We start from the raw sequence: 22,365 nt of genomic DNA, 5'->3' as shown, positions 1-22,365 counted from the left end.
CATCCCACCAAATACATAACAGGGTATGACCAACATCACTTGATCAGGGCCCACATCTTTAGGGGAAAGATTTGGGAATATTTCGTGCCGGTATTGCAGATGTTGAATTTGAACATTTTCTACAGAATCGTCTTTTGAAAGAGCCATAAAAAGTCGGTATAATGTCCAATAAGTAACTAATAACTCAGTGGTTTCATGCGTTTGGGAAACGTGACTATGAAAGAGACTCAAACGAGCTTCAAATGTAGCTGCAGGCTCTGTTTACAAAAACCTACATCATATCACACATGTCATCCCTTATCTGTTAAAAAACAACACGGCCTGGATGTATAATTGACCCGTAAACACGCGCTGACGTGGATTACGTATTTATTGCTTGAACTTCTGTTCTTTAGGTCATATTTATTTTCATATTGGGAATTTAAGCCCCAATGAGTGGGAGCAATCTAAAAGGCAATGACTGCGGTGCATGTTTGCATGTAAATGGAGGCGTTCCTCACCGGGTCGGGGGGGGGGGGGGAACTATCTGCGGGTTTTGAGTTACGAGGAGCGGAGGACGGGTCAACAGTTGGACTCACTCTCGCAGCGCGGCGTTAATCTCGTTTGCGGGACTGAAAATAGCGCCGCTCGCAGCCATCGTCTCATGTCTGCGCGCCCCCGGTCGCCCGGTCTGCGGAGCCGCTCGCTCGCTCGCTCGCCCCCCCCCCCCCCGTCGAAAACGTGCACCGGCGGGCGGACCAATCAGCGGCGACCCTGCGTGCGCAGGAAGTGACGGAGAGGGTTTCAGCCTCCGTCAAGTGTACCGTGTCACCACAAATATTCCCCTCACACCGTCGCCTCCGCTCCGGTCGTGTCGGCTAAGGAGCGGGATGGTCCAGCTTCAAAGCAAATTATAACAACAACAACAACAACAACAACAAAAATACAACAAAAGCTCACGCCAGCGCTGCAGACTTTACTTTTTTTTTTATTTATTTTTTTTCCAATCAAACGTGACCGTTTCCCATTTTCCCCGACAGTCGACCTCCTGCAGGGGTTTCAACACAGACATCTTGTCTTGCGGGCTCTCCGAAAGCAGACGACCACCCGAGCCCCTTTTTTTTACCACCTCACCGCCGACAACATGCAATCACGGATCCGCAGATGCAGGCGATGAGACCGGGGAGGGCAGGGGTGGGGGGGGGGTGAAGTAACAGGCTGCCGCTGCGGACACACCGGGAGAAACTTTTCTTGTGCCCGCTGAACTGTGACCGCTGCTGTTTGCGTCTTGTTTATTTTTAATTGTTCTACCTCTCCTCATTGCGCGCCACGTACCTCTCACTTGTATTCCGCGCGTGCATCTGTGGCACCTCCCCGCCCCTCCACAGATCTGGTCTCCCCCCCCCCTCCCCCTTCGTACCTTACAAGCTGCACCATGCATTGACCCCGCGCCTCCTCGCCAGTATAGTTAGAGCTGGGCCCCGAGGTTTCTTCCTCCTTCCCCATCGGAGTCCCCCACCACCCTCCCCACCACCACCACCACCACCACCCCTCCATAACTCAGTTTGGACTGCGCGCCGCGCGTCATGCCGCGACACCTGAAGCGCACCTCGGTTCCGTTGCAGGACCGCAGGGTTCCTTTGTAACTGGATCTACTTTCGTTTTTTTTGTTCTGGAGGGCGAGAAGTTCCTGCTTTCCACGTCTCAGGAGAACACTTGCAAAGAGGAGACGAGCGGAGAAAAGGCGAAGGTGAGCAGCAGCGACAGAAGGGAGGAAGGAAGGGAAGGAAGGGAAGGAGGAGTGGGGAGGGATCGTCTTGAAGAGTGCAACTTCGGCTACTTGTAGATGTTCGACCAGGCCACGACTATGGGCGATGGGAACCACCGCTGTGGACCCAACCCGCTGTGTCCCGAGCGGATGGAGACAAAGTGCCGCGCCGAGATGGGGAGCCGGTCCCCTGCTCAGAGCACCACGGACACCCCGGGGACATCGGCGTCCACCCCGACGTCGTCCAGCGAAGACGGACACGACAAACTTTTGGGAGTGGACCCGGACTACTGCCGGAGGATACTAGTAAGGGGTGAGTAAAGCAAAACACGAGTCCATTCATTGGGAGCTTCCCTGTTATTCTGTCCAAAACCAAAGGTGCCCCGGACGCTGTAATTACCGCGACATAACGTGCGGCCCTTGAGTGGGGATTTGTTTGGTGCTGCTCCAATTTAAATGTGTGTTATGGCGCTTTAGTATGTCCTGGACTAGGGGAGGTGATGTTAGCGCATTGAGCGTGGAGGTGTTGGACGCTTAAATGACGCTGTACAACAGAACACGTCGGGTGCGGGGTGAACTATGCGCAGTATCCACACGCAAACAGCGCGTGGCTGCGGTAACAATAGGCTGCTCGCACTTCCGTGATGCACGAGTGATTGTAACGCCACACCCGTGTATTCATTTAGAATTGATCGTATTCTAAACATGGAATTAAGGCATTCCGAGAAAATGTTTGTTGTGTTTTGTATCAGCTGTGAAAAAAAAATCGATTGACAGATTAACTGGTAAAATACTGAATTATAGTTACAGAATTATATATATATAGTGGTTGATTATATTAAACAAGATCTCGAAGCAGAAAACTAAAAAAAGAAAACAGGTTGAGGATAATCAGGAGACATTTAGTTATATAGGCTGATCTTTGTTTAATCAACAAAAGAGTTGGAAAGAAAGAAACATCATTAAGCTTTTCGTCGATAACCGCTAAAAAGGTGTGTGTGTGTGTGTGTGTGTGTGTGTGTGTGTGTGTGTGTGTGTGTGTGTGTGTGTGTGTGTGAGGTTACTTGTAAGTAGCTGATTGCCTTTGTGTGCCAACGTTACGTTAATGACCATCATAATAATATTTAATTAAATATGTGTCAACGCCCTCCTGCGGGAGGACTGTAGCCTCTAAATTACATTTTTCTTTCCAATTCTAAAATGAATTAGAATTGCAGCAGTCACAATACACCTTTTAAATGGAGTAGGACTTTTTTTTACCATTTATTTATCTTTGAAGAAAAACTATATAATTATAGTGAATGTTGGAATTATATTTTTAAGTCTAAATAGCCTCGAACATTGGCTTGCATGTTGAATTAATCCCAATTGCACGATGAATATGTGTCACACGTTTACAGGAAAGCTTAAAGTGCCCAATGCATAGGGAAAACATATAAGTCTGACTAGACCTTGACAGAATTCAAAATATATTATTATGAGAGAAATATTTTGAATCACTGAAGTTCACATGAAGTATCCGTTTTTTTCATATTATGATTTGCTTCTTCCCTCTCCGAATACCGTCAAGTAAGAATAAAAAAAATGATGGTAATTTTGTCCAATCGTTTTCCTACATTTACAGCGTTGTCTAACTGTTTGCTGACGACATAATAATTATGGCCTGGTTTTATTTGCTATTTAACGCTTAGCCGCGCGGTGTCCTGCGGCACGTTTACAGCTCCAGGAATAGTCTCAACAATCTCTAGTTTTTGTACGTGCTTTCTTACTTGTATTTAAAGATATCGCGGTTATGGAGCTGCTGTCACCTGCGAGGCGGCTTTGTATGAAACCCCCGCCGCTGATCACATGATCCCCTTCGTGTCTGTCAGGCGGGTGTTGCCTGGTTCATGGTGTCCCATCAGAGGGGGTCTGGGCCCGTGGAAGGATTGAGGGGTGTGCGTTGGTTTTGGCTGGAGATACATGTTGTTCCTGTAGCGAACATCGCCTACAGTGGTCAGGATTTGTTTTTTTGAATCCGAGCCTGGATGTTTTTTCCGCAGCGTGGCCGGGGTCACCGAGAGGTCAGTGTGTCTGTACGACGCTAGTTCCCTCCTCTGCTTGCAAATCCGTTCATTCGCGGTCTGGCTTTTCTGCTACGGAGCTCGTGAGGACGATCTGAAAATGTATTTCTGAGTATTTTGAGGGGTTTTGGGCCCTTTTTGTGGGATATTACGCAAAGGCATTATGCGTAAAGATGGCCTCTTATGAGCACCGTTATGTAGCTTATAGGCCTTTAGACTAAACACGGAGGGATCAACCGTCCGTAACTCAAATTGAAATCTCGACAGAGACCAGGGAGCTCGAACAGGTTTCATTAACTCAGCTAATTCTCATGATGGAAAACATGTTTTCATTTCACCCACGTTTCCTTAAAATAGTTCAAATGAAGGTTCAATGACTGATTGAATTGACTGCACCTCTTTACATCTATATTACCTGTACATTACGACAAAGTTCCCTTTTCATTGCAAAAAATAAATAATGTTGAAATATAAAATGTAAGTTTGATTGTGTAGCCGGTAGCCTTCCTATTGAAACCATGGCTGTTTGGTTCAATCCGTTTGGTTTCATGTTTAATTCAGGCCTCTTCATATTTTATTGAATTCCATATTTTATGACCGCAAAACCCTGGACAAAGAGAACGCCTTGTTGTCCATTCAATGTGATAAATAAGGACAAATATTCCCGGCTATAGTATTCCCAAAAAATACCAAAAACAATTCAAATTACTTATTTAATACTCCAGAATTTGTTTCATTCCGGCAAATTTAAAGTGACTCTTTCTTTATTTACAGTAGACAATAACCTGAGGACTTTAGTATCCAGGGTGGGGTGTAATGACCCTAAACTAGCCAGGGTAATAATAATAATAGTTTAATTGACCTAAACCCGTGTAAATATTAGTTGTTTTTGTAATCTTTTTTTTCTTCTTCTTCTTCTTAATGATATATTCTGAAATTACACATTATCGTTGGAAATAAATATTGAATTAGAACAAAGAAGAAAATAATTTTAAAAAGAATAGTTCATAGCCAACAAACAAAAATAAAATACGAATAAAAAAACACACACAAAATAAGCCGGACAAGCCTATTAGATAAAGTACCCTGATTAATGATTGTCTCCAAAACCAACAAACACCGGGTTGTTGTGGTTTTACTGACGCACGGGCCTAAAACTTTGGGAACAGCTGAGAGTGAAGCTTTTGATTGGCTCTAAATTATTTGTCCAGCAAGGAAGTAAATCCACGCCACCCTTTGTGCAGCAGCACTCATTGGAAAACACGTACGGCCCCGGACACATATTCAGTGCCATATTCACTCCGAAAGTAGAGAAATTGGGCAAAATCAAGGAGCCTCCTCCTTGTTTGTAGGCTCGATTTTCATCTCCTTGCATTGTTTTCTTAAACTGTCTATACCTAATGTATGAATTAAGCCCTCTGGATGCAACTGCGCTGTTTCAATGGCTTTCCAGTAATGCCCAATGAAAACACAAGATATGTTCACGCTTGAGTGCGCAATAAATGACGCAGCCTGCATTTACGCTCACGCGCAGACCGGCATCGCGAGTGTGGAATTTACGCAGGCAGTGCGGGTTTGATTCAGGGTGAAATCTCAACAGCAGACTTTTCCCAAATATTCCATAACATTTACCTAATGTGGAATATACAGTTTGCATTATATACACGGTTTATATTATATACATTATATTATTTATTTTCACCACATGTGTGAACGTGTGCTACATTATGACTAAAGGGTCTGTGAACACAGGGCCCAAATGTGTCAGCAGCACACACACACACACACACACACACACACACACACACACACACACACACACACACACACACACACACACACACACACACACACACACACACACACACACACACACACACACACACACACACACACACACACACACACACACACTTGTTGATGTCGCCCAATGACTTTGTTTCCGTTTGATTCCAAAACAGACGCCAAAGGCACCATCCGGGAGATCGTGTTGCCGAAGGGCCTCGACCTGGACCGGCCCAAGCGCACGCGCACCTCCTTCACCGCCGAGCAGCTGTACCGCCTCGAGCTCGAGTTCCAGCGGTGCCAGTACGTGGTGGGCCGCGAGCGCACCGAGCTCGCGAGGCAGCTGAATCTCTCCGAGACACAGGTGAGTTCTCGGAGTGGAGCGGAACAACGTCGCGAGAGAAAGACACGGCAACGCACCAAAAAGTTGGTTCAGTAATCGCGATTTGGTGACAGGTGTGTTTTGGGGGCCTTCCGCTGGCCCCTCGGCCAATCGGAGCGGAGGAGTGGGAGCGCTGCCCCGCCCACAGCGCGGCTCAGCTGACTCGTGAAATGAGCACATCCGGGGCCGCAGGCAGGGGGGGGGGGAATGTTTTGAAATGAATGAAAGCTCTTCTGCCCTTTCTGGAGGATTTTCTTTACAGAAGGAGCATACGTGAGCATGAAAGGACCATCTACAAATTAAAGCGCGTGGTACAACATGGAACAGAGGCATTCTTTTGTATTAAACGACGGGTTTATAACGTTGTAACAACACATGTAACCAATAGAGATGGCTCTTTGTCAACGCGCTGTGATTACTCTGGGAGAAAACATGTGTGTGAGGCTCGGAGGCCGCCCGTGCTTTGCAGGCTTAAATCAGAAAGAAAACACCTGTTTCGGCAGCTTGAGGCATGAAGTGCACCAACATTCACACCAACTCCAACATATAGTTGTGCGTGCATGCGCTCGCACACACACACACACACACACACGCACACACACGCGTGAGTGAGTGCGTGTGTTTTTTGGGGAGCACAGAGCAGCCACTGTGTCCCTCATTAGTGCTGACACTCGGGGTGTCAATGGGAGGGCCTCCGCTTCCTGCTGCTGCCGAGGAGACGCGGGGCCGCAGCGGATTGGCTGAGAGGAAACGGCCTGACCTTCAAGTGAGAACAAAATGTAAATAGTAAAAGTGTCCACAGCATAATGGCGTCCACCGCCAAGCATTTTATTAAGTCCTAATGCTATGTGCTGTTGAAGCGGCTTTTACGCGTGATTGAAATGCTTTTATTTTGGCGTTAGTGTCCTATTTATTCCTATTATCTGCTTCCTGTTTGTAGGGTTTGCATATTTTTAGGCAAATGCAGCATTCAAGGCTAATCATGCAAAAATCCCTGAAGGAACGATTGAGCTCTCAAAGTCAAATGGGTCCCTTTTAAAGTGAGTTGTTTTCAGATTTCTTACAGCGTTTGTTTGTGCTTTTTTGTTCGAAATTCAAGGTTTTCGCGGGTTTGACATGAATTAATTTGATTTACAGACCATTAAAGCTTCTATGAAAGTGCCCCCCCCCTTGTCTATACGCTGTAGCCTCCATTAAAACATTAGGGGTTTCAAAGCCTTGTATTTTAATAATATTTCTGAAAATATTTCCATTGGAGTTGTCTTTAAAGAAGGACGGGTTCCTTTGAAACCTGAAAAGCCGTTTATTTTATGGCAACATTAGATGAGTTAGATACAAAGCTACAGAAGTTGCATCTCTTTTATTCCCATTATATTGAGGAATTTCAATCGAAACATGAACGCATGCTGGCGCGTGATTATTAACGTTGTAAAAAAAATTGCATTCACCAAATAAACTTCAAATAATAACAATAATATTCTTCAAATTTGTGCCAAACATGCACAACTCTTTTATCCATCATAGAATGGGATGGAAGATTTTATCCCCCCAAAACTCAGAACATAAACATTTCTTTCTAGTTTTCATTTCCAATCAAACGAGTTGACTGTGATTTGGTTTTATAAACATTTGCACTCAAAACATTATGACTTAATCGGACCCCTTTTTTTTTTATAAACTTCGTTTTGAACGCGACCGGCCTGAAACACAGACACTGATTACAGGTACAAGATTGGATCGCGTTAAAAGTTCCTTCTAACTGATCACGCAAAGATGCAGCACACATTGGAAACGTTTCACACGCTAAATACTGAAGGGAGCCAAATCCCCATCTAGACTTTAACAGCATTTCAGAAGGAAAAATGGATTATTTAAAAAAAAAAAGTAAGATTATTATTGGAAACAATTAGGTGTATTTCTAAACTACCTCAACAAGAAGCGATCATCTCAACCGATGATCTTTTTTCCGTTAACTGTGGTGAAACTTTAATGGTTTTTATGTCTTGCAGCGAATGTGCGTGTTCTGACACACGGACCATTTGCGCACTTTTTCTTCTCCAAACCATTTTTTCTCGTGACCAAGCGTTCAATTAAACGGTCAAATGAGAGCGAATTCAATCATTTAAAAAATATCGGAAACATTGCAGGTCTGGTAAAAAAAAAAGAGAAAAGAAACCGAGTATTTCTTTTTATTGTTAAATTTAAAAAAAAAGCTCCACCTGCAGAAGAGGAAAACAGACGCTCTCCTCCGCGTGCGCGTTGGAGGAAACACACACCTCAATAAAAGCAGTCGTACCTCGCTAACGCGTCACAGCTCAGAGCTCTCCCTTCATCCCGGCAGGTGGCTCCCCGCTACAGGGAAACCCAGCAGGGGGGCAGCAGAACAGCCCTCACTTGGGCGACCTGTTTGCTCATTGATGGTCACCTTCAAAAAAAAGCTATGGTGAAGTTATGTTTCCTGCATGTGGAAAAGGTGCATTAATGCCACTGGGCAAATTATGCTGCAGACTAAGTACATAACATCTGGACAACATCTATGCAACCTTTAGATCTTATATTTCCTATCAGGCTCTAAGGACGTCTCTCTCTGAGTAATTGAGTGAACATTTTACAGGAACTTTCTCCTGTCTTGCTTACATTTAGTGAAAAATCCACCATCAAAAAAAGTGTAAAAGCGCTTCATTTTTTTCCCACAGAAAAGACAAAAGGTTTCCCACATTCACGGGCTTGTCCTGCCTGCTCCGACAGGTTTGACAGCGTGACTTCAGGAGGTTGCTGTGTGGCCACTTTAAGCTCTTCCTCGGTCCTCGTGAGTTGACGTACACACTGCCTTTGTATCCGTCCATTGTTGTACGCGGCCCTTCCATGGAGAAGCTATGGGTTTAATGGTCTCCCGGCTTTGTTAACACGGATTTTTATCCTGCAGCAAAGGGGAGAGAGAGCGCAGCGGTGGGATCTTGGTTAATCTCTAATGTAAAGCTCGGTGAACAATGCAGAGATGTGAGCAAATGTTTGCACTGTTTTGTCCTTTATTTGTCACATTTGTTGGGGGGGGGGGGCATTGATTGGAAGTAGTTCTGCTTTAAAGTGGCCGGGCTTTAGGCTGGAAAGGAACCGTGAATCTGTGTTGGAAAGTGTCACAAATTATCTGCCTTTATTATTTAGCTTTCGCCAAGTTAAAAAGAAAATCTGCATTACAATTGAATCGATGCAGGACAACTGGTGACGTTGTTCAAAGGAAACACGCAACACCACAATTGGCCACTTGGGCAGAGGCCTCCGCTTATTTAGCTGCTGAAAACCCATTTTTAGTCGGTGTGCTCGTGCAACAGGTGTTCAGCTCGTCTGAGATCAGCGTCACAGTCCTCTCTCTCCGCAGCACTCTGCCGGCTGGGACAACTTTTAAAGGATACCCCCTTGTAGCTGTCATGTATTTTATGTTTAATCTCGTGGTTTTCTATAACAGAGGGGGGAGGTCAGACGTAGGAAGAAAAAAAATGTACTACTGCAGTGTGGAAATCCCCATAAGGCCGCTTGGTCCAACTGGTTTGATTTAATCTGGAAGCATCGTTTGAATTAAGGATTTTTGTCGTGGCAAATGCACACGGGTGTAGACTCTGGTCTTTAAAAATTGAATAAGAGGAAAAAAAGACTCCGTTTGGTACCACGTATTGCAGGAAATGTGTGTTTGCGTGTCCGCCGTGCACTGAATGTCTCCGTTGTGTGACGGCCCAGACAGAGCGCGTCTGGCCACTCGTCTGCAGCGCAGAGGCCCCGACCACAGACGTGTAGCTGTGCAGATGGAGCACAGTGCGAGGATTGTCCGGACACTCGGGCTGGAGAAAGAGATAGGAAGGGACACACACACACACACACACACACACACACACACACAGACAGACACTTGCTGCGTTGTGCTTTCAGTTGAGATGTTTGGTTGTGCAGAGAAACAAACCCTTTCGTCTTTGCTGCGCGGTGACCCGGGGCGAGAGCAGAACCCTCAGGCGGGGAACTTTTCTTCCAATCCGCCGATGGTCAGGAAGAAAACCTGCTGATTATCTAATCAGTTGATTAGATAATCAGCAGGACATATTAGCAATTAACTCGTATTTGCTCTTTGTCCTTAATCACTCTCTCCGTCTCAATTGACTTGTTGCATCAGCTTCTGGCACCGTAATGTGTGTGTGTGTGTGTGTGTGTGTGTGTGTGTGTGTGGCAATGACTAGTTTGGCATAACTATCAGATACATTCTGTACCGGAGAAGAAGAAAAACCAATACTTACTTTGCCCGACTGCCAAAATGCACAGATTACACATTTAGCGGCCTGTTGATGACCAGCTTGCGAGGCACCGTTTCATGCATCCACCCCGGTATCGCTCGACCTTCCAGTCCCCCGACTACAAAGCCAGCAGCATCCTCTCAGTCAGCACATTGCCCACAATGTAACCCACTGGCTCTCAATACCCCGGTTAATTGCCTTTTACTGACAATAATCCAGTGCAAGGCGATTATTGTTTACGTGTCTTGATAACTCACCCTGAGGTGAAGCGAAGCTTAATTGAAGATTCTCCATCCACAGCTACCAAGGGCAAGTGTCTTATTAAGCAGGTGCCGACTAGGAATGTGTGACTTGACACAATTATCAGATAATTTGATTTGCGCCCCCTTAATTAATCAAAACGTGGAAACAATAGAATCAAATTGAAGTATGAATATGTATGTGTTTTATCTCCATGGGGACTAGCCGGCTTCACACTGAACCTCCAGTAGGAGGGAAAAACTCGGCCCCAAAAAAACATTAATAGGGATAATAGAGAACATCAGAAAACCAAGAATCGCCGCAGTGGGGATCCCGCTTTCAGAGCAGTCGTTGTGAAACACAAACGGAAATAAAAGAGTGGCACGTTTTTTAAAAAAAGGGAGCAGAATGGCAAAACCGTCCTTGATTTTAAAAAACCCGTGTGTTGCGCTTTTGCCAGCTGGGACTAAATCCGATCTGATTCCTAAAAGGACACGGAGGCGGCGTTTTTTTCTTTTGGCTTTTATTCTTGTCAAATGTGATTTGTGTGCCTGCGGTGTGACATCTAAGGAAAGTCATGAACCATATTCACACCCCCCACAGACTCCTTCTGTGCGTACAGCACATCTTCAACAACACAAGCAGGATCACTCGGCGGAGGTGAACCGGAGGGGTAGGAGCGGAGAGGTGGGCCTGATAACGGTCCAGAGTAGTTTCGCGTTAAGGAGGATTAGGCAGCCGTATCTACCAGCGTTCCTTTTAAGACGGGGTTAACCTCTGGCTGAACCCGGCTGGACACGTGCTGCGGTGGCGGCGGACCGGGGGCCCGTTTATCCGGACGAAGGTTTTCGACGATGGAGGGGGGGGGGGGGCTCGGTGGCTTCGGCGTCGGGCACGTTGTGGCGGTGGTGGTACGGATTGTGAGGGCTGCCGTCCAAGATGCGCGGTGGGTGACAAACGTCTCGAGAGGCGGAAACCAGAGCTGCTGGTATCTCACATGAAGTGAAGTGTTCGTGATGGTTTAGGAGTCCTAATACTGATGGATTGGAAAAAACAAAGAAAACAAAGAAAGATTTGGGTCAGTTTATACAGATTCAGCCCCCCCGATCCAAATGCTGCTTTAAAACCAACTCCACAATTCCATAGATATAATCTGTGCGTAGAAACACTATAACCAGTTCATTCCTTCAAAGTGGCAGCACAGTACTCGGGTGTTTGCTTTACCCTCAATAATCCTTTCAATACTGCATGAAACCACATCACAACAGGAGGAGACATTTTCAATGTGTTTTCAGCAGAGTTTGGTCGATGTTGGAGGACTCGTTGGTTCAGGTTCATCCCGTGGCCTTGTGGATACTTCCATGGCGGCGACCAGTAGTTCGTCACACACGGTTTTCCATTACGATCGCACGTGGCCGAGTGCCCGCGGGTGTGTTTGTACGTTTGGATGAGGGTTTTCATTGTGTGCCGCGGCTCGTCACGTGCCTGGCACCGGGGGGGGGTCCTTCTTAAAGACCTTAACGTCACAATCCTGCATTCTCTGCGTCATACGACCGGGCAGTAGGTAGAAGGTTACGTCGCATTAAATGTTTTTAGTTAACGCTCTCCGTCGTCGCATGGCTCTGACCAGTTCAGCTTCACCGCGTCGCAGGGGAGTGATTCAAAAAATCTGGCCTGTGATTGGCGGACCTCTGGCCGACTGGTCTGTGTATTCATGCATGCCGGCCTGATCATCTCTCGCCGACCTTGCATCTACCCCACCCTGCATTCACATACCCCCGTCCTCTGGTTGTTATCCCCTACCTCGCGTCTCGTCGTCCCCGTCCTTCACCCCGGCCCGGTGACGTCCCACCTCTCTGTATTTTGTCCTCTTCACAGCCGCTTCTTTCTACCTTAACGTGATGCATTTTCAATTTGAATCGATCCGATTGGATGAAAGACGGTTCATTTTGATAGGTGAGAATGTGCGTCATTTTTACATGCACGCCTGTGGTCTTAGTCAACTTGGAATTGAAACAAATCATTTTAGGGAGTTAAATGCTATGTAGAAATGATGAAAACACAAGTCGATACAGGTGGTTTTAATGTGGAAGCTGACCTCAGAGCGACGGGGAAAATGTTCCAGCGTGTAGAAGCTAAAAAATGACGTCTAATCAATGTCTTTACTTGAATTCTTAAACGATATTAGACACCTTTTGCATGCAAAGTAAGAAAAAGAGAGGAAAAGTCTTTGTTTACCCAACGCTCCTTTCTGCTTTGCAAATCACACAAAAACCAATTATCTGTACGCAAGCAGCAACTCTTCTTGTCAGAAAATTGAAAGACAAAAACAATGTACTGTTTTCTTTAGATTTGCACTCAAAAAACAGATTCAGGACATTGCTAGAACTTTTCTTTTTTTTTTGTAAAACATTTGTAAAGATCTACACCTTCAGTGGTAGTCAGGTGGGTTTTTTCATGGGATTGCTTTTAGGACACAAGACTTTTCTTTCAACGGCGGCGACTTTCTTTACATTTAATAAACATCAAATCAATTGACACTCAACAAAATGAGTTTGAAAAGAGGACGACCACCGTTAAAGGTGTACTTGACCTAGAAACACAGCGCCGGGGGTATTAGTTAGTAAGGAGAACCCGATTACGCCAGATCCATTCTTCCCGCGGCCTCGCCCGGGTGGACCAGAGTGCAGCGGGGCAGGGGGGCAGGGGGGCAGAGGGCGAGTCCGGGGCAGATGCAGGTCACGGCAGATCCAGATTTCCCTCGGTAATCTCTGCCCCAGCTCTGAACCCTGGATCCCATTAAAAAGGATTTACATCCAATAGTGTAGATGTACCACAAGCAGCTTTGTTTTCCTCTCTTCTCATCGTTTTTCCACCTCTAATAAGACCCAGTGAAACACTATCAAACGCCCCCCCCCCCCAGTGGAGAGGAGGCCCGCGATGTGAACAGGAGACCGAGCCGCACCCACAGCGTTTCATCCGTCGTGAAAGCTTTTAACGCGATGTGGGTGTTTGGCAGGCGGTGGCGCATGAGTAAAACGCACAGAGAGAGTTTTCCAGCGGCAGCTTGTGAGCTAACGAGAAATACAGAAGCAGCTACACAGAGATCATTTCAGCTCATCGTGGCCTGGTGTCCCCCCCCCCCAACCACCTCCCTCCGGCCTCCATCTGCCTCCCTGTGCCCCCTTCTGGGTTTTCTAGAGTAAGACTTGCTAGCGTCATTATTCCTCCCTGAGCTGCTGGATCCCCTCCGATCCCATTATTTGTGCCGTGGTCAGTAGTCGAAACCATGATCTCCCTCGCTGAGCTTTTAGAGTGCAGTGATACTTTACTCATCGCCAGCCAGCCCGATTACCTCACAGTCGACGGCTATGTTTGTGCTGACGACGTATTGCCACCAAATTAGGAGAAGCCTCCTCGTCACTCACGGCGTTTCAGCAGCTGAACCGGTGACCCGCAGTCGGACGCCACCCGGCGTTATTTACTCTAAAAGGCCCCAAAAATCCCAGATTCTCTCAACCCGATTTGCTCATTTTCTGTTTTTATTTCATTCCCATTTAAGGATGTTTGAGCTCTCGGTCAAAGGTGGAACAAATCAACGCGCCAACAATTAACTCAGCAAAAATGACTCTGACCTACTTAGTACACAGTTATAAAACATATAATACTGAATGAGCCCAAAATAGAAAACCTGTTTCTGAGCTCTTCTTGCAAGTGATTTCAAATATCATTTTTAATGTCATTGTCAAACTTTAACTATGTGTCATAAACACACACACACCCTGCAGGCCACAGAGTGGGGACACTGTAGTGAGTCTGCAGTGAAACTCGGTCGGTGTCGTATACATTTTTCATGTGTGTGATTCCGCTCCTCGTGCAGCGATCTGCTGTGACCCCGGCGTGCCCTCCGATCAGCATCCCACCAGGCCTGCGACTTTACCGCACGGCGAACATCAAGAGCTGCGCTGCACCATCAATTAAACACGCAGACAGGCAGAGTTCACGCGCCTCGACCTGCTGACGGCTAAAACAGTTTTTACTTTTTGGCAACCGTTTTTATATTTTCAAGCCGGACGAAGCTTGACGTACGGTGCATTTTCATACTTCTGTCCCTCCATTTTCAAAAGCTATATTTAGCCCGTTGCGCGCATACTATTCCCCCTCTGCTGTAAAGCCTTGATATCACTGCCCCCCCCCACTCCCCTTATGGCCATGCCACCGTTGTAGCGGAGGTATAAAGTGCGTGGAAACCGAGCGTGATCAAATGTGCGGCGGAAAACACCGGCAGTCGATTCAATGGCTGCCGCCAGGGGATTACTTCATCTCAGCTTGTTCTGCACGGAGTTCTGCGCGTACGACTCCCTCGCTGCCGAGGTGCTGCAGCAGAGACCTGCGCCAGGCAGAGGTCACCGGTGTTCCAACCTGCTCCGGGTCGCTTTTAGCAGTGGAAGCTTTGTGGTACGAGAAAAACACACCGAATAACTTTGACCTTTTTGGTTTTCTAGTCGGTGTCCCCTCCCTGAAGCCCTCTCATGTCCCGTTCTTCTGATTTCGCCCGATTCTGCCGCTGACAAAGTGTTTGTTTGTGACGAGAGTTTTCAAGTGACCCTTTCCTCCTGGTTGTTTCAGGTCAAGGTTTGGTTCCAGAACCGGCGGACCAAACAGAAGAAGGACACCACCAAGGACTCCGACAAACGCTCCTCCTCCTCCAACGAGTCGCTGGCCACCTGCAACATCCTGCGCCTCCTGGAGCAGGGCCGCCTCCTCTCGGGCCCCGTCCCGCAGCCCAACTCCCTCCTGGGGCCTCCGCACCCGGGCAACGGCTCCCTGCTGAGCAGCCCGGGCGGGGGCTCCTCCGCCTCCCCGGGGAACAGCAGCAGCACCCCTCCCAACTCCCTGGCGGGCGGGACGTTCGGGCTGTCGCTGCCCTCGCTGGGCGGCACCCCGCCCTCACCGCGGCTGGGCCTCCCGCCGCCGCACTCCCTGTGCTTCTCCATGCCGCTGCTGGGGGGCGCCCATCACGAACTGACGTCCGCCTACGGCTGCGGCTCTTCGGCCTTTGAGCCGTACATGCGGCTGGACAGGAAGGAGGCCGATCTGGGGGGGAAGAAGACGGTTTCCTAAGCAGCGCGGACGTTTTCTGGGACACCGCGGGGACCGGGACGCGGAGGGCTGTCCCCTTCCCCCTCAGACGGTCCACCGTGCGGCCCGTTTGGCGTTTGAGCAACGAGGAGGGAGGTGGGGGGGGGGGGTCGTGTTAAATGTGAACAAAGGAGGAGAACCGATTCTGTGGGGCACCATTTTGTGCCGGAGAACTGTCGGCCCTCAAAATGGTGAAAAAGTGACTCGCACCACATGACCACGTGAAAAAAAAAGAAAAGAAGAAAAAAAAAAAACGTGTGAATTTTTGCAGAAATGCCGTGTGGAGGTTTGGCGTGAAACCTGACCGACAGATGTTTTTATCACCACTCTCTTTGCAGTGGTTTCAAGTGACTCTTCACTTTTCGTCCAGTGAGTTTGTGTGTGTGTGTGTGTGTGTGGTTTTCTCTCTATAAAGGCCCTTCTTTTACTGTTCAGGAAAAAAAAAAGAAATTATAATACTTGACATAGATAGCTCGGATCGAATCAGAGTCTGAATGAGCGGAGAGGCGTTTCAAAGACAGAGGTTTGTACACTTTTCAGAACAAGTGGCCATGTTGGATTTTTAGTTCATGTGCAATCACAATATGGAAGAAACACAAAAAAAAAGAAAAGAAAAAAGGAATCGTAGCATTTACTATCAGTCTGTTTGGTGTCCAGCAGTAGTTTTTGTAAATTCTTTATTTGTGTTTGTGTATGAAATAATCCGTGGTAGAATCTGGACGAATGTTGCAAAAAAAATCCCACATCCAAATCCGATAAATCAACATGAAAGATGGAGAGATGAATAGTGGCGTGAGGAAGCTGGTCAGACTCGGGGGAAGCTTTGGAGGTTCCACCCTTGTGTCCTCCAAACAGAGGAGTCCATTGGTCGCCCTCCATCCGGAGGGTTTTGTTTCAGCGTGGATGAGTTTAGAGCTGCGGCGATTCTTTGATCAATCGCTTTGTCCATCGGCAGGAAACACTTTTTATCAACTTTTCTTTTTGTCCCCTTTTTTTCAAGCCAAAATACCAAACATTCTATTCATTCCGGTAGTAGCTTAACAAAAACTGCATATGTGACAGTAGCTCCCCACAGCCTCTGAAAAATTGTGATTTCAACTTTTTTTTTTGGTCAACACTTGAATGAAAATAATCGTGAGTTTTTTTTATACCCCAAAGCTCATTTTTCTTAGCTCAACTTTTCATCAGCATCATAATCATCCACAATCACGACAAAAAGTATTTTTACAGGAAACCTTTACCTGTGCGCACATGCTTAAGATGCAGCATTGGCTTTTGTAACAATAATTTATTTTTCTTCAAATTGCTATTTGTGTTTGCACCATGTTTGCCCCCCCCCCCCCCCCCCCCTGTTAGACCTCAGCTCGTCTTCATCCAAAAGCCGTCCTCTGCTTGCCCCTCATTGAAAGCACTTTATGTTTGTAGGTTTTTATTCACCCCACAACCCCCCTTTACACAAACGCACCCATCGACTCCTTATCGAGGTAAGACTGAAGAAGCTTCCAGTTTAGAGTCAGGATTTGGAGTCAGTTTATTTTTTCAAAAATAAACCCCTTGAGTCTTAAATAGCTTCACTTTTCCCTTTTGTCCCCAAAAAATGAAACCTCGTCGCGCGATGCCCGCCGGTTTGCCCTCAATTAGCGCGCGTCAAATGCGTCGTCCCCTTTCAGGCCTCCTGCGCGTCTGCTCTTCACGTCGTGTTCCAGCCATACTTTTTTTTAAAACATCAGACCCTCTTGTGACATAAATTTTAAAAAAGCCGCCCGCGCTGTTTCCAGCTGCGGGTGTAAGCGCGCGGAAGCGGTTCTGACCTCGGCCTATGAAAACAGCCCGTCCGCGAGGCCTCTTTGCACCCGTGTAGCGCGCGCGCGGCACCGCGTGATTTGTTGCTGTTGCTGTTGCTGTTGTTGTTGTTGCGTTCAGGGCCCCGCGAGCAGAGAACCCCCCCCCCCCCCCATGTTATCCACTCACGGGTCTTTGCAGCGGTGCGTCTATGCAGTTGTTGAACACCGCGTCATTTTCTCTACGCGCCATTAATAATTCACACGCTGCGGCATCAAATATTAAGCGAGAGGTCACGCGCAGACTTCCGCCTCCTCGCGCGAGGCCGCTGCGGCCTTTCTCGAACCCTCGCTTCTCCTTCTCGCCGCGGGGTGTTTTCTTTCTTTTTTATTTCCCCCGCTGTCCACGCTGCGCGGTTTACAGCAGCGCAAATCAGTGAAAACAATATCTCTAAAAAAAACAACATTCCGGTTCGATCCCTTTTCCGGTTGGTTGTCGGTCAGCGTGACGGGAGAGCGACACACTTGAAATAAGCAGCGCGTCCCTCGGCATTCGGAGGCCGCACTGACTCCATATTCTGCGCGGCGGTGTTTTGTAACGTTTAATCTGCAGTTCCCGTGTTGTGCGCTCGGTCCTTTTGGTGGAGACCGAGGACCACCGGTCCTCCGCAGAGAGAGTCGAACAAAGCTTTTTGTTTTTGTTTATTTTCGGTCGGTTTTTCTTTGGCTTCTTCTCGTTCCGGCTGAGTTTGGGAATTTTTTTCTTTTTGTTGTGTGCAATGTGTGACATCTCGCACTTCGCAGAGACGTTGAGGCCCTTCTGCGCTTCTCACTGCAGCGCATCCTGAGCTTTTCTGATGGGCGATCCATAAACGATTGTGTGGAAATGTACCTTTATTTCAAAAATGACCTTTGCTTGGTTTACTTACTTTTCCTTCCCTTTATGCACAACCGAGGTCTCGCATAGGCCATCATTTCTTTTCTTGAAGCAGTAAAAGTTACTTAATGTCAAGCTTATGGCACCAGCTACTACTTGTGATGAACAAACGCTATGTACATAGATATAAATTTATATATGAATATATATAAATGGGTCTTTGCACAAGTTATCTCCATGTCCGCTCCACGCGATTTCAACTGGAAAAACAAAAATGCGACTGAAGATTCTGGATAAAAAAAAGATATATGCTTTACAATTCTTTGTCTCATTAACATTTTGCACTTATTTAAAGAGGCTTACTTCTGTTTCTGGGCTGTCAGAGCGGTTTTCACGCTCGGCCAAGATATTGTACAATATGTATATGTATTTTTATTCATATGCATATAAATATATGTCTATGTAATTTGGCTCCTGTGTTCTGTTTTTTTTTTTTCATTTTCTCACCTGCTCACAAGGCGAGGAAGCCAGATGCTTTGGCTCTGTGGGTTGAGGACGGGCCTTTATTAAACACTTCATCCAAATCCCCGGCGTCTCTGTCCTCATCAGCGTGGCAAAGATATCAAGCCAGTGGACGCTTCACCTTCTCCAGCGTTTTTAAATACGTTGCCACCAACCAAACCAAACCAGAATTAAACGTGCAAACAAAGACTGAATTGCTGTGCCCTTGGGATATTAAGTGGAATGTTACAATACGTGCAATGACTATGGCTATTCACCTTAATGTCTGAAGGAAAGGTTCGTGGAAAAAAAACATTTTACAACATGCAGGTGAAGCTGCAAGTTCGATTAAGTACAATGTGACACAAAGTGTTTACTTTTCACTCCACTTCTTTAAATTTAATAACAAAATCGCTTTGCAACATCATGAACACATTGACACTGATGCATCAATAATTGTAGTCCAGTAAAATGCCTGATTCTTAAATAGTACTTTTAATTTAGCTATTTAACAACTTGTACTTTAAGATGAGAGTACTTCTTGCGTTAATACATCAAGCAGTACCTGTTACCTACACAGACGTGGTTCAGGGGGGGACATGGTGCTCGAATCTGTTTAAAAGACCCCAAAAAAAATGTTCAGCTGTGATTTAAACCTTCAGCAATTTCCAACTGAAACTCTGGCAGCACCGTGTGTACACGGGGCAACGTGCAGAGCGAGAACAAGCGTATGTCCGGCTTCACTTTATAAGTATAGCGCATATCCCCCAGACTTCAGCGAGGGGCACCATTCCATGCCGGGACAATTGACCTGCAGGGTGCCAATTATAGTGATTGGCACCTTTTATTTGAGCGAGGAAAAGGCGAGAGGGCCGGCAGAAAGGACACCAGATGGGTGGCCCTGTTTCAGAGGTGGGGAGGAGGGTCGGCGGGGTCGGACAGGAGGAGCTGCCCCTGCCTGGCAGAGGGACACACTGTGGTGGGAAACCGCTTCCTGCGAGGAGCAACACAACCCCACTAATTGGGTTTTTATTGGTGGTTTTTAATTGGGGGTCTGTCATTAGCGGCCGTATTAACTAATAGATTAAAGGTTATGCAGTTTGATGTGTGTGTGTGTGTGTGTGTGTGTGTGTGTGCGCACTTTAACAGGGAAAGGAAGGTAGAGAGAACTCGGTGGTCATGGAAGAATGTTAATGAACATAAACATGTAGATGTCAGTTTTATTGACAACTCGTAGGTATATTTCGATAACTACATTATTTATACCAAAGCTGCAACTGTTGCACCTGCCACTGGGAACCACTGATAATGAAAAAACATGATATGATTTTTACCTGATCAACTGTTAACATCACAGTTGTATTGAATGAAGTAATTTACAAGCTGTAAAGTTGAAGACGCCACAAAAAACACGTTTACAATTTAGGTAATTTATGGAAAACACTTAAAATATTTTAACGGAATAAATATAATGGGAACCCTTAATTCCATCTCCCCAAATTTAGCCTTCACATGACATAGTTGATCTTAATTTGATTTATTATTTAACTTATTTGTCAACTTTACCTTACAGTATTACAGTAAAATTAGTCTTATTATGGCCTTATAGCTGAGCACAACTGCGCGTTATAAACATTTAATAAATTGTTGAAAAACAATAAACGTTAAATAATCAGACTTTTCAGCATTTTAAGAAAAGTGAAATACTAACCAAGATTTAGAAGTTTTAAAAATACTTTATTATTTCAATACAAACAAAATGATGCGTGACGCGTTGTCTGTCATGTGACCCCCCGATGCTTCCTGCTGGTCTCAACTGGTCCGACTGGTTTAGAACTGAGCAGCAGATCAATTCCACATCAGCACTCCAAAGCTGTTTGTTGTGCATCAACAAACAAACTCTCAGCTCCGTGTTGGCTCTGTTTTTTCTCTTAACGGCCCTCGTGTGTGTTTGTGTGTGATTCTGGAGGGTCCACAGGCCTTTAGGAATGCATCGCTTTCCATGACACCCCCACCCTCTTCTCCCCCTGCTCTCCACCCTCCGTCCCTCCATCCAACCTCCTCCTCCTCCTCCTCCTAGAAAGCAGCTCAGCGGCCCATCGGGGGGGCTTCTCCACAAATTAGGGTCACTAATTGGGGGTTGGCCTGGGCCGAGACCCCTCCACACCTGCACGGTCATGTGACATTCAAAGAGGTGCGTAGGGTCAAGGGTTATGTACTGGGAGGGTGGTGGGGAGGAGAGGGAGGGTGGTGGGGAGGAGAGGGAGGGTGGCGATTAGTTGGACTGAACAGACGAGGACGGGGGCTAAAGGAGGAGACTGGACGGGTAAAACACGGAGTTGCGGCTGGTTTTGTCGCTCTTGGACAACCTTTACTGTTTAGATTGTGTACTTTCTTTCATTAGCGACCCCAAGAAAGGCCCCCCGAAAAAACCCGCAAAACTACAAAACAGAAATGTGACTCGAGTGCCGAGTTTCTGAAGGTTATCTGCGTGTCGGGCAAGAATTTGAAAAGAGCCGAGGATACGCAGAGAAATGTAGCGGAATGAGACGAAAGAGTAAAAGACACGTTAAGAAATAGGGGCGGGGACACGCATGCCCGGTCAGAGGTTAATTGCCAGGTGACCTCGAGGGCCGGGCAGCTCAGAGGAGGCCCCCCCCCCCTGAAACCGCCGGCCTCTCTCAGCTCTCGTGGACTAAGTGATGTCTGCTTGTTTTGACACGGTTCACACAAGAGTTGGGCTTAAGCTCGCCGAAAAAGTTTCACAGCTGCATTCCTGTGAGAGCCGAACCGACCCGAAAATCTTCCGGGGAGAGAGAATAAGAGGAAGGATTAAAAAAAAAAAAAAAAAAGATGCAAGGGAGGATTTTTTGATGGTGAAAATAAGGGGATAAGGTGCTCAGCAAGGAAGTGAAATCGGTGCATTAAAAGGCACGACATAATATGCAGATTAGGTGTTGAAAGGTGAATTGTTTAAACATGTATGTACATCTATACAAAGCTCCTTCTTGACCTCGGAAACAGCAGCTGACAGGACAATCTCACCATAAATGCACTAACAATATGACAAAGATCACACGATAGGATCAAAAGCTCTAAATGAGCTTTTAAATTGACGTGCTGGAACTGTTTCCAAGGTCAAGATTGAATTTTCCTACAGCACAAATATGCATCAAACCTATGATTGACTCGGAATCTTCATCAATACAACATCTTGTCTTGAATTTAACATGAACAGTCAAGTATTTAAAGGCATTGTGCCACATTGTGTTTGCTTTCACCTTGCTATGTACTTTATCTTTTTACTAATGCGTTGTACAAACAAGGTTGTTTTGTCAGAAGATGAAAAATATTTTCGTTCTTTTTTCATACGACAAAAAAATGTTTTCAGTCTTTTTTGCCAACAATAGAGCCAAGGCTTAACACGGGTCAAACGTCTGGACAAACAGGCATTTAGACCAAAGAAATGCAGGCGGACGAACCAGCATTGCTGTATTTTGTGCCATTGTGACACACAAACACACACACACTTGGTTGTGACAACACATCATTGCACTGTTGCCGTTT

At 46.4% G+C, this 22,365-nt stretch overlaps 1 protein-coding gene and 1 long non-coding RNA gene across 2 annotated transcripts; one reads left to right on the top strand and one right to left on the bottom strand.

Annotated features, from left to right (window-relative positions):
* The first annotated feature begins 809 nt into the window (after nucleotides 1–809).
* On the top strand, nucleotides 810–16,345 carry vax2 (ventral anterior homeobox 2). Its single transcript, XM_040181580.2, has 3 exons — nucleotides 810–2,060; nucleotides 5,772–5,959; nucleotides 15,127–16,345. The coding sequence occupies exons 1-3, from the start codon at nucleotides 1,826–1,828 to the stop codon at nucleotides 15,619–15,621; spliced, it is 918 nt and encodes a 305-aa protein (XP_040037514.1). The 5' UTR covers nucleotides 810–1,825; the 3' UTR covers nucleotides 15,622–16,345.
* LOC120822161 (uncharacterized) lies at nucleotides 7,855–10,430 on the bottom strand. Its single transcript, XR_005712648.2, has 4 exons — nucleotides 10,261–10,430; nucleotides 9,933–10,036; nucleotides 9,643–9,813; nucleotides 7,855–8,897 (listed from the first exon to the last, which is right to left on the bottom strand). It is a non-coding gene; the product is annotated as an uncharacterized LOC120822161 (long non-coding RNA).
* Nucleotides 16,346–22,365: the final 6,020 nt, after the last annotated feature.

Source organism: Gasterosteus aculeatus, chromosome 7, assembly GCF_964276395.1.
Source record: "Gasterosteus aculeatus chromosome 7, fGasAcu3.hap1.1, whole genome shotgun sequence".
Taxonomy (NCBI): Eukaryota; Metazoa; Chordata; class Actinopteri; order Perciformes; family Gasterosteidae; genus Gasterosteus; species Gasterosteus aculeatus.
The sequence above is the reverse complement of the archived record's forward strand: the minus strand, read 5'-3'. Positions and strand labels throughout refer to the sequence as shown.